The 14,944-nt window shown below is 43.3% G+C and overlaps 1 protein-coding gene across 4 annotated transcripts in view; it reads left to right on the top strand.

Annotated features, from left to right (window-relative positions):
- The window catches only part of grm8a (glutamate receptor, metabotropic 8a), a 204,484-nt gene that overhangs the window by 168,018 nt on the left and 21,522 nt on the right, over positions 1 to 14,944 (top strand). For all 4 annotated transcript variants that reach the window (XM_076721878.1, XM_076721876.1, XM_076721877.1 and 1 more), the window contains exons 8-11: positions 7,374 to 7,513; positions 9,834 to 9,980; positions 11,843 to 12,264; positions 13,308 to 13,674. In XM_076721878.1, the coding sequence (XP_076577993.1) occupies positions 7,374 to 7,513; positions 9,834 to 9,980; positions 11,843 to 12,264; positions 13,308 to 13,674 (1,076 nt within the window). The remainder of the gene's footprint in view (positions 1 to 7,373; positions 7,514 to 9,833; positions 9,981 to 11,842; positions 12,265 to 13,307; positions 13,675 to 14,944) is intronic.

Consider the following 14,944-nt stretch of genomic DNA (forward strand, 5'->3'; position numbering starts at 1 on the left):
CGTGAGAGCGTGATAGACTGACAGCCCGAACAGTCGCATTATAATAGTAGGAAGTCATATACTGTCAATATACTGACATGCAGGCTGACAGCTCATTTTTTGAGTGTCTCTATAGCCTGATTTCCTCCATACAGTGTTTTCTATCACTCTTCTTCTTCTCATTATCTTCCCAGTGTTATATATTTCCCACTCACTGCATTGGGCTAATTTCTGCAAGGGGATCATTTGCTGAATATAATTTTAGATAAGAAAACAGAATAAGAGTGGGCAGATATAAAAGCGCACCAGAATGAATCCAGTAGACGGGCAGACAGACACAAACAACCTAGAATTGGATATGAATTGAGTTTGAGGAAATAAGAGACAGGAATGATAATTTGTTGTTGCATATCCCAAGACACCCGTAAATCTCACACATCTGTGCATTTTTTATTTATTTATTTTTTTTTGGACACCCAATACATATATTTTTCTCGTCAGGGACGTGTTGTCGACGGAGATTAGATTTAACTGGGTAAAATGTGGGTCTGTCAACTGCAGAGGGAGAAAAATACAAGCGTTCCCAGTCCACTGACAGGCAGCATTGTGCAGGCAAAAACACAAACTGGTGCTATGTCATAACGTACATGACGTGCTGTACTGCTGGGATGGATGGATGGATGCAGGTGGATGCAAGAGGAAGGGGAAAGCAGGGCGTAGGAGTGATGGGGAATAATGAACAGTGAAGGATCATGGATATATTGACCGTGAAGGATGCACTTTGAAAGTGTAACGTCATGTCATTCGGGTCGAAACGTGCTACGCCTGGACTGTATGTGTGACGTGACGTAGAACTGGGTTAGGACGTGAGGCTGAAGCCGGTGTAGTATCAGTCTCATTCAGGCTCTGCTTCTCCCCTGTTTTCCTCTTTTCCTCTGCCAAGTTTGGTCATGTAACTCCCTGTTTCTCGTTTTGTTTATTCCTCCTCTCCCTCGCTTTCATTCTCTCAAAATTGTATTTCCAGGCCCACGTTCGGGCTCTTTTGTCTCTTTTGATCAGCTTAATAGTGGCCCTCTCCCTGTTTTTATCACTTTCCTTTTTACCCCTCTCGTTCCCAATTTCTCCAGGACTGCAGTGAATGGCGATCATGACACAGATGGAGGCTCCTTAAATTAGTTTTCTGTAATTGCTGGTGATTGCCATACAAAGCTTTCTTGCGCTGTGTGCATGCGTGTGTTTTATGCCGAAGTTTTCTTTTTCTTGTCTCGACAGCCTTTCCTTTGTTGTGGCCCTCCGTCTCCCCATCTCAATCTCACTGTCACTGTTTAGCCGAAGTGTTTCATTCTTATTCACAGTGAGATCCTTTTACATCTGGATCTTTTTCAAACATCCATTGTTTCTTTTGCCCGTTCTATCATCTGCTCTGTTTCTGTCAGACAAACTATCTTCTTTTCTGCCCAAACGAGGAGGAGACGAGAGGCTGAGAGGAGAGGGGATGATTTCAGAGGGAGGGATGCATGGAAGAGGGGAGGGGGGAAAGTATGAGTGCTTTGGAAATGCGCAGAGGAAAAGAGGGGGAAAATGTGTAGTTTTTGAGATAGAGAGCGGTGGGATAACGTGAGGCTGGGAGGTAAAGAGAGAGGAGAGGTGGAGAGGCAAAAGATGCTTTGAACGGGAGAGGAGGGGAAGGAGAAACAGCTGCTGTGGATGGAGGGGAGGTTTGGCCGTAAGGATGGTTTTACAGCGAGTGGTGAAAGCTGGCTGGGAAAAGACTGCAAACAGACTGCAAAAGAACCAAAAACCCAAATGTGAAAATTCAGAGGAGGAGAGAGTCCAGAAATAAGCAATGAGGACTGGAGTTAACCAGCCTCTCAGCTTCTGTTACCTTCTCCACTGCAGACTTCTGTGCGAATGACAGTATTTTGGCGGGATGAGTTCAGGCTTCATTATTACTTTCCTTCCGTCATTTCTTATCCTCTTTTTGTGCTTCTTTAACTGTCCGTTTCTGTCACCGTCCCCTATTAGCGCTATGGATGCATGGCACACAGATGGGAGCCTGTTGGCGAAAACCGGGAACGCAGACGCATGTTTTATTAATGCCTGCTGCAGTGTCGGGTTTGCATCTCCCTGTCATAAACATTTAGTCTCTGATATGAAGACTTGCTATTCACCCTCAGTGTTTCTAAAGTGAACCAGGCAAGGCTGAGGGCTTCTGAGCAGCCCTTCTGCTTCTTCCTCTCCAACTCGTTTCTTTTTCTCCCCCCCCCCCCCCCCCCCCCTTTCCCCCTCTTCTTTTATCTCGCTGTGTCTCCAGCTCCAGTAACAGGGAGAGGTCTAAGGCTATTCATATGCTCTCGTTCTCCCTCGGTCCCTCTCCTTCCATCTGCCTGTTTCTATCTCTGTCAGCCGGGGAGATTTTAAGGCCTATGCTAATTGATGTTCTCACACATTCTCTATTTCTTTCTCTTTTTTTTTTTTTTCGCTCTCCATCTCTCCCAATTTTGCTCTGTCTTTGCTCTTTCTGTCAAACTAAAAAAAGTCTTTTCAGCCCCCTTGCTATGTGATATTTGCACGTATTCTCCCTCGTTCAGCCTCATTTTCCTTCTCTTCTTTTGCTTTCGAGCTGATCCGTGTATCTCTGCATCTTTCTGTCATATAGATGGGATTTGATGCTGTTCCTGCAGCCCTGCTTACTCTCCTTTTTTACTTCTGTCTTCCTCTGTCACTCATTTTCTTCCATCTTTTTTCGTTTTTTCCCCTCCTCTGCTGCCTCTCTGTGACAGTGCAGCTGGATAAGGGTTAAGGTGATTCTGCTGTTCTTGCTGCCTTTTATTCTTTTATATCCTCGCTGTGTTTTTTTTTCGTCTTGTCTCCATCTCTCTCTTGGGTTAGTGTGATCCAGATGGGTGTGACTGACATTGAATATATTTGAACTCAGTGGCAAAGCAAATCAATTCTTCATCTACTTTCCTGTGCCAATATTACTATTTCACTTTTATTTCACTCTTATTCTCCTTGCATGAGTTTATCTCGGCCTGCAAGTCCATTTCAGCTCAATTTAAATTCACATTGGCTTCATTGTGTGAAATCTTTCATTCGTTAGTAGATATCCTTTTACATTAATGAAGCAAAAGGTCGTGACCTGTGAGCTTCCCTTGCAAATCTAGAGAAAAGTTGAGAGAGTTGTAGGTTTCTTTGGTGTTTCCAATAGTTGATCCCCAAAGGGAAAGCGCCGACTCTGCAGGGAAGCTACAGAGCGGTGCCTCTGGCAGGCAGGGAAACAGTCTCTTGCTCGAGGGCCCTTCAGCAGAGCTTACCTTTGTGTCGCTACGGTGCCGTGCTGTTTTAGTGAGAACCTGCGGTGTAGGTGTAAGAAAACGTTTGCTTGCGCTTACAAACACACACATGCACACTCCCCTTCAACTACAAGCATCAGCCATTCTCACCACGCTCAGGCAGCCTCATCTGAGCAACCAACCCTCCCACAAATAAGAAACTCAACTCAGACTTTATTGTTATTTCTCGAAATCAGCGCCGGTGAAACAATGCATTGTGTTAACATGCATCTGCCCCCTGGCCTTTCCAGCGCTTTCTGTGTCATTTAAGAGCTTGCCAGCTTGCTCTAGGTTATGCAAAGGGAATGCAGATGAGGCAAAGAAGAAATTAGCATCACAGGATGCTCAGGAATTCAGTATTAGCAGCATTACATAAAAGATATGTGTGTTCTGTTAAAGGTACAGTAAAGCCTGTGAAGCAGTGGTGGAATGTAGCTACATTTACATTTCTGATTTACTCCAGTACTGTACTTAAGTACAAACTTGAATATGCCAATTTTATGCAACGTCATATTTCTACTCCATCCCAGAGGCAAATATTGTACTTTTTAAATTCACTGCATTTGTCTGACAGCTTTAGTTATTCGTTACTTTTCAAAGACCATGTATCAAAGACCATGTCTCTCCAAATTTGGTGATTTTGAATGAGTTTCTTCTGATAAACTGAAGGATTAACTGCTACTTTGTGGGCTCAGAACGTCCTCCTACTTCTTAAATAAACTGGATTAGCTGGCCAATGCATTGCCACAAAAAAGCTGACTTTTAGAGAGACGCAGTTCTCACAGGACACTACAAACACATCAAGATTCTACAGAATTTGATGCATTGCTTTAGATTAAACTACCCAACAGTATACAATGTGGTTAAGAGCCCAACTTTAAACATCTACAGCTGTACAATGTGACACACACGTTAATGCAGCAGTGATATTAATCCAAAGACATACATGATACGTTTGAATGTGCTTATTTACTTACAGTACTTACATACTTAAGTAAGATGTTGAATGCAGGACCTTTACTTGTAAAGTAAAGATGGACAACCACATCAATGACATCACGTGTTTTCAAGAATGAATGCAGCATTAACTTTCAGGTCACGGCAGAAACATATTTCTGCAGTGCAGCATCTTCTGCTGAATAACTGAACATGAAAGGTATCACTAAAGGATGAGGTGGAGGTGTGTTGCCAGGGCGACAGGCAAATCATTTGTTTTCCAAGGTCATACCAACTCAAGCGGGAAGTTGTGAAAATCCACATGTTGATATGTCGCTGCTCCCACACACATCGGCAGAGTTAATGATTGGACTTTTTCCACTTTAATTGTCTTTCACTCGCCCAGCAGATAAACAATTTATATGTGATTAAATGCTCTTAAAGTATAACAATAAAAGAGTGCATAATTATTTTATGCTAATTTGAGCTTCACTTTTAGTAACTGTAGAGTTCCACGTGCCCATGTTGCACATATACTCGGCCTTTCACTACAAATGTTGTGTTGAATAAACAAAACAAAACCCAAATGGAAATTCATTAGGCCGGTAAGCCTGTGCGTACATCTCTTAAGCCAAAACGTTAATCAGAACTGATGAAGGGTTTTCAACTACCTGTTTTCCCAACATATTGCCTAGATGCTGCCAACTCTCGCTCTGCCTATTGTACGCGTGTTTGCAGTAATTGCCGCCACTTAGAAAGTGTTCTGTCTTTATCCACCTTACTCAGAAATTGGCAACAAATGGTACAAACACTATGAGATGGAATAATCTTTTTCTTCTCAAGGCAGCCACTGCTTTCAGAGAAAACAGTCTGCCTCTGCTCTGCATGATTTAAAGTACCTGCCAGCATGTCTGTGCTCCGTACAGCTGTTTTAGTTGCTGCGCACCTAACTAGGTCTAAAGAGGCATGATTGGTGTAAACAGGACAATTAGAAGAAAGTCAGCCAATCGGAGAGTGGTGAGGAAAAGATGACACGCTCATCACTGGGTGAGAAATCAAGCTTTTCTGTTTTCGGTGTCGGCTACTGCCTGGCCAGTCAAGTAGCTCAAATTAAGCAGTCAATCTAGGCAGGGCCCATGTTGGTGAGCCGGGCATATAGTTATGATCAAGTAAAGTAAACAGAGGACAGAAGCGGATAAGTGGGAAATAAAAAGTGGGAGTTGGCAGATGTCATGATGGGAAGAGGAAGGCAAGAAAGAAAAGAGGAACAAAGAGGTAAAAGGAGAGCTGATGATAAAAAAGCAGGCCAAAGGGCCAAAATCAAATGGACAGTACAGCGAATGAAAGCAGAGGGGAAGATGAGAAGGAGGAAGAAAAGCAGATTTGGTGGCTGTAGTTTTCAGTCTGATGGACGTGAATATCTCCTGTGGCTACTTCTCTTCTCACTGGCATGAGGTGAACAGAAAAAAAACCCCATTAGCGTTTGATGTGCGCTTATTTCGCACAAAATGAGGGAAAACGGAGAAACGATGAAAAAAAAATGTGGATGTCCAGAAGACAAGAAGGAGGGGAGGTGGAGAGCGGTCAGGGATGCAAATAAATTCTATTTGCTGCTATGCGGCTACTAAGGCATTGTTAGATATTTTGTCTCCTGATTGGTTGATAGGGTGTCACTCAGCAGCTGGTTTATGTTGTGTTTGGGAACGTGCCTGAGCTGAATCTTGGTGTTTGCAGTTAGTTTGGTGAACGAGAACAGTTACAGTGGGAGGGATAGGAACATGTAGCGGTTCTCATAGAAATGGACCTCATTCATAACTCTGTAACAATGAGACACAGAGCTCTGCTTTGTCTCTCCATCGACTCAGTCGTCCCCCAGTCGTCTTCCTTACTCTCTCACTCAATGAGATTCTTTCTTATTCTCTCTCTCTTTCACCCATTATATGTGTATCTCTCATGACTTATGATCATGATGGAGCCTCTGCCTGTCTGTCTCTTGACTTCCTCTCTGTTCTCCTCTCTCTTGGTCTGATTAGTTTTTTCTCTCTGGTCTAGCATGAACTCTTTTCTACTCCTTTTAAGTGTCTTTCTCCTTTTCAGTTTCTGTTTTTTTCCTTTTCTTCAAACGTATTTGTGTTGGTATTTTCTGTTTCTGTCTCTCTGTCGGACACACTCCGTTATCTGTTTCTGTTTTCATTCTCTTAGTCAATTTCCAGCCATCATCTTCACACTCTTTCTCTCTTGGTTTACCTTAAACAGGTAACTGTTTTTATATATCCTCAGCATCACCCCACCGTATCAATGACTTATAGTACACAGGGGGAATTTCCATAATGCGGTGCTTTCTCCACATGCACACCGTAATTGGATTTCCTTTATGCTACGCCAGATTCAGCAATTTGATTTGATTGTATTGCGACACAAAAGACGAGAGAAGAGTAAGACTGAGAGGGAGAGGGATAAAAGGTTTGTGTTAAGCCTTATTGGTGGTGAGAAAACTGAACCTTAGAGGACACATAAACTTATCCATGCGTGCGCATATTCAGTCACACCACTCTGTAGCGCGTGCACGCGCACACACTCATGCAAGTACAATCCAGTCTAGATTAAAGTCTAAAGGTGACAGTGCCTTTGCTGTCACGCCTCCTAAACACACTGCCTGAGGAAATATTCCTTTCTAAAATTTACATGTACTTCATGTATTTAATTTGTGTATTTAGTCCTCTGCAGAGGCATAATGTGTTATTTTCCACGTAGATAATAGACATTAAAGAATATTGATAAGCATGAATTCATAGTATAATGTGTACATTATAGCAAGTACAATTCTCTCATTTGCATAATGTCTTTGTTCCCTTTGAGCAGTGCACAGACTATAATCATTCTGACTTTTAACGTCTTTGTTTATTCTAAGGAGACGCAGCTCCAACAGGATACATAATCCCATATTTCATCAAAGATATGGTGACCAAATATTATCGACCTTTTTTCCCTTTTAGGGAGTTGTGGTCATTCCTCTATTGATCAAAAAAGAAAGGAGCCATTCGAGCACAGATCAGAATGTAATAGTGTCACATTAAACGACTAAGTTGACCCTTTGTCCAACATCTGCTGTCTTTGTTCCAGGAAGTGCCGGCACACCAGTGGTTTTCAATGAGAACGGAGACGCTCCAGGAAGATACGATATCTTCCAGTACCAGATCACCAACAGGTCTACTGCAGAGTACAGAGTCATCGGCTCCTGGACCAACAAGCTACACCTCAAAGTGAGATTTTAGACATGCACGCTCACACACATGCTAAGCTCTCATGGGAATTGCTGACTCATATAGCAGCGAGTGTAATTAGCAGTTGCACACGGAGGTCCAAATCAAAACAAGAAAGTGAACGAGAGTAAACGCAGAGTAAGATATCCAACTAAAACTGATGGAAATCAGCCATCTGGTCGCCTGCATTTGTGTGTGTGAGAGCTTGAAGGGTCACTGTCTCCACATTTTTTTAACTTCCATTAATTTCCTGCTCACACCGCTCCGAGGAAATGCAATAAATTATAATCCAAACAGCAAAAGTGCCAAACAAGGCATATATCATCGCTCATGTGTTTCCAGCTCACTGCTTGTTGAGCCTTCCCTCTTTCTCCACTTACTTCTGCTCAACGGACAAAAAATATATTTACTTTTTTTTTTTTTTTTTTTTTTTTAATAAGAATCTGGATCTTCTCTTGTTCTCCTACATAAGATCACTCACACAATATATGAAACCTGCAAACGCTGGCACCAAGAGCTGGAGCGCGCATATTCAGAAAAATGCATAATTTAAAGCACAGGCAAACTGGAATCCCATTGTTTCAGTTTCTCACTCACTGACACACAAACGCACGCACACACACGCACACACACACACACACACACACACACACCATGCACTAAAACTCCCTGAGCATGCTGGAGTGTTTTGTGTTCTAAATCCACCCAGGACTTCATTAGAAAGGCCAGATGACAGATGAGAAGACTAATAGACACAAAGTGCTTTCTGCCTGATGGACGGCCTGGCTGACTGAGAGAGAGAGAGAGAGAGAGAGAGAGAGAGAGAGATATCTACTACAGCAACACACAGGACAGCACATAGTTAAGGCACACATGATTGGACACCTTGACAGTTGACAAATTAACAGATGTTTGTGATTTGTTGAACAATCCAGTTGGGTCTGGTGGCACAGTGCCTGATGTCGTGATGGCAGCAGGTGAAAGTTTTCCTGATCAACAAACTGTTTGAAAGCTCATCAGTAAAACAAGAAGACAGCTTTGTGCAAGTCGAGACAGTGAGTTTCATGGTAAGTGTTAGGTTGGACATACAGTGCGTGGGCACATATGCACAGCTTAGTTAATGTTTACAATTACAGCAGAATCCAATTACAGCTATTACTGTGTCATTTAGGTAATTAATGGAAGAGAGGTTCACGACCGGGGCTTTATTGTTTTCAGTTGTGCATAATTTATGATTATGGAACCAAATAAGGTGTGTGTCTGTGTGTTTGTAAAACTTCTGCTCCAACTGTTAAGGCTATGAATAAATAATGAGTAAAAATACTGAATAAACAGGAAAATACAGCACTCAACACAAACAGTTTCAAAAGTTTTAAACAGTGATAACGTAGTCTCCTGCACACACACACACACACACACACATACACACACACACAGTACACTTTTTCTATTGTTAGAATATTTCTCCTGACAGATGAATCTGCAGCACTAAGTTGCGAGCAGCCAGCTACCCAACACTGGTGTTTAAATGCCGTAAGTGTGTGTGTTTCTATATGTGTGTCAATGATGAAATCAAGTCCATTTTCTCTGTCTCTGATGGGTTTTTGCTCCTAACTAGTTTTTGTTGCTCTGCTACACTGTGTGCCTGTTTAAAACAGTAATGCTCCATTTTACTCAGCACCCTCGGCAATGGTTGAACCTCGGGGACTCGGGATAATGACAGAGTTACAAACACTCGCGCACATAACGACAAATTAAAAACGCACGCATCCAAAATCACACATACCAGACATACGGAAAGCTTGGGGATTCAGGATAACGCCAGCATGACACAGGCACAAAAAAAACAACAAAATGCACACATGGAAGAACATATGCACACACACAAACACACACCCACACACACGCAGACGGAAATACAGATGGCATGTTTGTGCCAGATCTGATTATGGTCTGATTGCTGGCTTCCAGACTAGCTGGTGTTAGTTTTGTGCCCGGCAGCACTCAGGAAAATGATCACAGGGTCTGTCTGTGCTAATTGCTCTCCAAGTTGCCCTGAAGACACACTTTCTGCAGGTACAGGGAAAACGAAGTGTTGAAGGACTGTTAACACAAAGTAATGTCAACTTCAACAGATGGCTGCTAATCTTTGTGTCTCTTGATGTCCCGCAAGAAGTTGGGATGTTTTATTTTGTCATCCAAACACCTGAATGATTTCCTGTTTGTTCTGTAAGAGAAAAGCAAATAAAATCTGCATTAGCCATATGCAGCAGATCTCATGCCTTCATCCAAACATCTCTCCTCTCCTCTCGTCTTCTAGGTCGAGGCCATGCGGTGGAAGACAGGTGACCCGTCTCTCCCTCCCTCTGTATGCAGCATCCCATGCCGTGCGGGCGAAAGGAAGAAAGTGGTCAAAGGTGTGCCATGTTGCTGGCACTGTGAGCGCTGCGAGGGATACCATTATCAGGTAGATCTCTGCAGAAATACAGGCCACCAGTGCTTGCTGTTGCGTCAGTTGGAAGACACCTTTCACCTGTGATATTGAACTTTTGGGCCCCCACTGCTGTTCCCATAACTCTCTGCTGTGTTGTTTCTGATTGTATTGAAAAAACTGCAAAACTGCAAAAAAAAAAAAAAAAAAAAAAAAAAAAAAAAAAAAAGAGCTTCCCTTCCCAGCCTTTCAAGTGTAGCTCTTTGCATGTAGCTAGCACATAATGCTAAAAGTGCAATGGTGATTCACAGGTTGCAACATACACCTAAATATAATTCACTTTCTGTCGTTGAATCATAGCTGATTTAGTGAAGTTACAAGACACCTACTGTTAAAACTGTCTTTTTGAATACAGAAAACCAAGCAAGTCATCATTCAGGGTGATACACCCTGGTGCTGTATTCAGGCAGTCGGTGGCAAAGTAATTAAGCAGACTCATACAAAAAATAGTTCTCGAATTTTTGCTTCAAGGCAAGCAGTCCATCTTTTGTCCGTCTTGTTTGTATAAAGTCACACCAAGAAAAGGGATTTCCTGGACTTGTAGATTCCCTTGATTGTTGTGAAAGCCTTCAGAAGATTTTAGCCTAACCTGTTCACTTGGGTCCTCCATTATTAAAAATGTAGTATAAATGTTGATTTAGACCAAATATCTAACCTTGGTTGAGCCTCATGCACCTGCGGAACACTTAATACCACAATCAGTCCCATTTGCTGGAGAGCTTGAACAGTGCATCAGTTACACAATGTATTTTCAGTAACAGTCCTTGGACAGTATAAATATGTTGGCCTCTGCATGCATGTGCTTTCTGACAGACCTACAGATGTTATTATAGTAAATGGAAGGACATAATTCGAGGTGAGGGAAAAGGGTCTGAACACACATTATAAAGATACATCCCCCATACTAATTATAACACGGTTGGAGTAAATTTGGCAGCCTGTCATCCAGCTTATTAAATTTGAAAAACCCATGAGCGAGTATATGTGAGAGAGTTCCCTCGTTCAGGAAGCAATAAAGGAAAAAAGAAAATATCAGCCATAGCAGCAGTAGGCGACGCTTGTCAGAGCAAGGAATCAATACTCATTTTGTAGATACACGCATTTGCTGTAAAATCCATAATCTGTTGACCCATTTATTATAGATTTGGGAATTTGGTAAAATGGAAAATAGTATAGCAGCGTGACAAAAACAAGTCAGTGAACTAAAGAGCAAGTGTACAAAAATGTGTAAAATCTTGGCTTTTTTTTTCTTTCTGACAGGTCAGTTTTCCAGAAGTGGATAACATACAGTAACTCAGCCTCAGCGGCTTGATGAATGAATCATCCGGCGAGATGTCTTTGGACGAAAACATTGGGGATTTATAGTATATTTGCTTAAATGTGCGAGCTGTATACAGATTTATGACACTTCCTTTCTGAGTTGGGATTTTAAACTCAACTGATTCAACTTCGGTGGAAGTCGTGGAAAAATGTGTCTGTTTGCCTTTACCTGCCCTTAGCTAGATTAGACTTGACTTCTTATTCCATATCCGGCTCTTGTTTCTGTTGACTCCATCTGTCTCAGCATGCTCAGAAAAGACTGCTGTGTTCCCAAAAGCATAATTAATCATTTGTGTGCCTACTGAAAAAGTCTGAGGCCCAAAGCACTAATCAAGAAAATTGACAACTCCTCTTTACTAAAAATTAGCTCCAGCATCACTCCACATGTGGCCAGTACGGTTCATAGTTTATAATCTCAAATGGATTTTGTGAGCGAGGAAGAAATTAGCTTTGCACCAGCTCTGCCGGTGTTTTTGCAAAATGTCGACCACGCATTCTCAAAAACTGTCTCTCCACAGGCGTCAGAGTTCACCTGTGAGCTGTGTCCATATGAGATGCGACCCGACACCAACCGCACCGGCTGCATTCCCATCCCGATCATCAAGCTGGAGTGGCACTCCCCTTGGGCCGTCTTCCCAGTCTTCATCTCCATGCTGGGGATCATCGCCACCTCGTTCGTCATCGTCACCTTCGTCCGGTACAATGACACGCCCATCGTGCGAGCGTCAGGGCGGGAGATGAGCTACGTGCTGCTGACGGGAATCTTCCTGTGCTACGCCATCACGTTCCTGATGATCGCAACGCCGGACATCGGAGTGTGCTCATTCAGGAGGATTTTCCTGGGCTTGGGGATGTGTTTCAGCTATGCCGCGCTGCTCACCAAGACCAACAGGATCCACCGCATCTTCGAACAAGGGAAGAAGTCTGTAACGGCACCCAGGTGAAGACCGAACCCGTCTGTCAGTACGCACACTCCCTGTTCGCCCTCTGTGTTTTCAGTCCACATATATTTTGATGCCTGTAGTGGCACTGAAGGTCGCTCGAAGTGTGTATTCACATTAAGAGCTAACCTCCACTTCTTCCTTACTAAGCTGCTTGCAATCATTATTCATCATTTTTTTTTCATCCATTATTTATGAGAGTCATGAACTCACGCTCACCTATTGTACTGTTTGCACTCACAGTGTGAGTGACTCTGGGAGAGAGAGCATCAGCTAAGTGGCTAAAATGTTAATGCAGTATTAAATAGTGCGCAGGTTCATGTCCCTGCTACCCAGATGGTCATCTGTTTCTCCTTCAGCACCGTCCAGCTGTAAGCGTCAGTGTTGTTGTACAGCTATTTTATGATAATTAGGATTTCCAAATTTCTCATTTTCCTGGACGGACTGGACAAATGATTCGGTTCCGTTGTTATTTTGCAAACTGCTGTCAATACATTGAACAAAAACTGAAACAAATCTGAGGGGAGGATACGATGAGATGCAGAATGAGGCAGTTCCTGGTTTGAGGCTCTTTTCAGGTTGTAGTGCGTGTCGTGCCTCCAGGTTGTCAGGCACTGAGCTTCCTTTCAGCCTAGGAGCTTGAAGGAGCAACTTGTTTCTCCTCTAAGGGTGTGAGTGAAAATCTAGCTTTTGGTTTTGAGGTATTATTTGCCCCCATTTTTATCTCCCTGCCATCCTGGTTAATCATCGCATCTCATGGACCCAGTCACTACAGCTGCTCCTCACTAGCCGCCTTCCTTGCCCTTTTATCTTTTCCTTGATCTCCTTCTGACTCTTAGTGTGAGTTTGTGGCGTATGGTATATGGCTGCATGTCTAGGAATTTAATGTATTGCCACTGTTGAGAAGAAAACTCGCACTGACCTTTTAGATACTGTGAAAAACAGCCTTGTTTTCTGGTTGATGGTCAAGGACTGCATAATGCATAAAGATGGCCAAAACATTCCTCCCTTGCTGCACCACCTCTTTTTATCTCCTTCCCAGGTTCATCTCCCCTGCCTCCCAGCTCGTCATCACCTTCTCACTCATCTCCGTCCAGCTGCTGGGGGTCTTCGTCTGGTTCGCGGTGGACCCTCCCCACACGGTCGTGGACTACGGCGAGCAGCGGACCCAGGACCCCATCGCGGCGCGCGGCGTCCTCAAGTGCGACATCTCGGACCTGTCCCTCATCTGCTCCCTGGGTTACTCCATCCTGCTGATGGTGACGTGCACGGTTTACGCCATCAAGACGCGAGGCGTGCCCGAAACCTTCAACGAGGCCAAGCCCATCGGATTTACCATGTACACCACCTGCATCATCTGGCTGGCGTTCATACCCATCTTCTTTGGCACGTCACAGTCTGCAGAGAGGGTAAGTGTGAGTGTATTTTTTGTGCGTGCGTGTCAATCCTACACTGCATACCTGACCTGCATACTTAAACTGCTGTTTTTAAGTCAGTCTGCAGAGAGTTGTGAGTATATTGCAGATGTCTGAACTTCATCCTCATCATCTTTAAGGTTTCTGCAGAAAGGATGAGACCACAGTGTGTCTCTGCTGGTCTGCTTGTCTATCTGTTGGATTACCCTGCATATGACTTGTTCGGGATTTAGAGCAATTTTTCTTTGAGACATCATCTTCTACAGGAAAGATGACTAGAGGGTGCATTTGTGTGTTTCACAGGTCTGTGTGTGCGTCTGTGTATTTGTGCTTGTGTGATACAATCATATATTTGTGTGACATATCTTTTTAAAGATAACAATTCATTGACAAGTGGGTGGTGATGGTGTGGTTTATAGGCTTTCTGTGAGCATGACTAAGCTCTCCTGAGACTATTTTGCAGCATTATTAAGTTTTGGAATCACCTCTTTGAGTCATAAATTTGCATGTGTTGCTATACGGCAAAAAGTCTGCTTTCTGTCTCCTCCCCTGACAACTTTTTGGAGATCAAAACTGCATCTCTTGGCACTGAGAGGTAGATATGTGTTTCAATTGCAGCTATACTAATGGCTTTGAGTCCAAAAATCTCCTGACAATCCCCCGTGAGTACAAGAGGATTTTCTGTCTGGCTGATTGACTGGATCCATGCCTCGGTCCAGGCTTTTAGAGGGTTGTACTGTAGAGCTACCTTTAGTCAATTATTGATGGCTGTATGATGTGAGTAAGATGTAACTTTTACAAGTGGTTGGTGTGTGTCTGTGTGTGTGCGGGCGGCCTTTTACAGGATTCAGGATTCACCTAATGAATGATTATTATGGATGCTCAGTGCATTATCTGCATATGCAGTGTTTCCCCTACAGTTGTATGGAACAGGTTCCGCTGTCAGGCCCTAAAAAGACCCATCTTATTTTTCATGCCAAATATAACGCTAGGGGTCCATTAATTTGGAAATCAGTGATTTGTGTTTTTGCGGGGGCTTCTGTGTGGTGCTTCTTCGAAACATGAGTCAACCTCTGCGTCGTTGCCTGGCAAACTCTTTAGTGATGAGAGTGCCACTACCAATATTTCCCCCCATATTCATTCTGCAGTGGCATCAGTGCTGCACAATCATTAATATCCTCTGCTCTCGTGTTTCACCGAGGATGGAGCCCTTCCACAGACGGAGCGGAGCAGAGGAGACAGGTGAAGATATTGTCGTTGGTAC

Source organism: Chaetodon auriga, chromosome 22, assembly GCF_051107435.1.
Source record: "Chaetodon auriga isolate fChaAug3 chromosome 22, fChaAug3.hap1, whole genome shotgun sequence".
Classification (NCBI taxonomy): Eukaryota; Metazoa; Chordata; class Actinopteri; order Chaetodontiformes; family Chaetodontidae; genus Chaetodon; species Chaetodon auriga.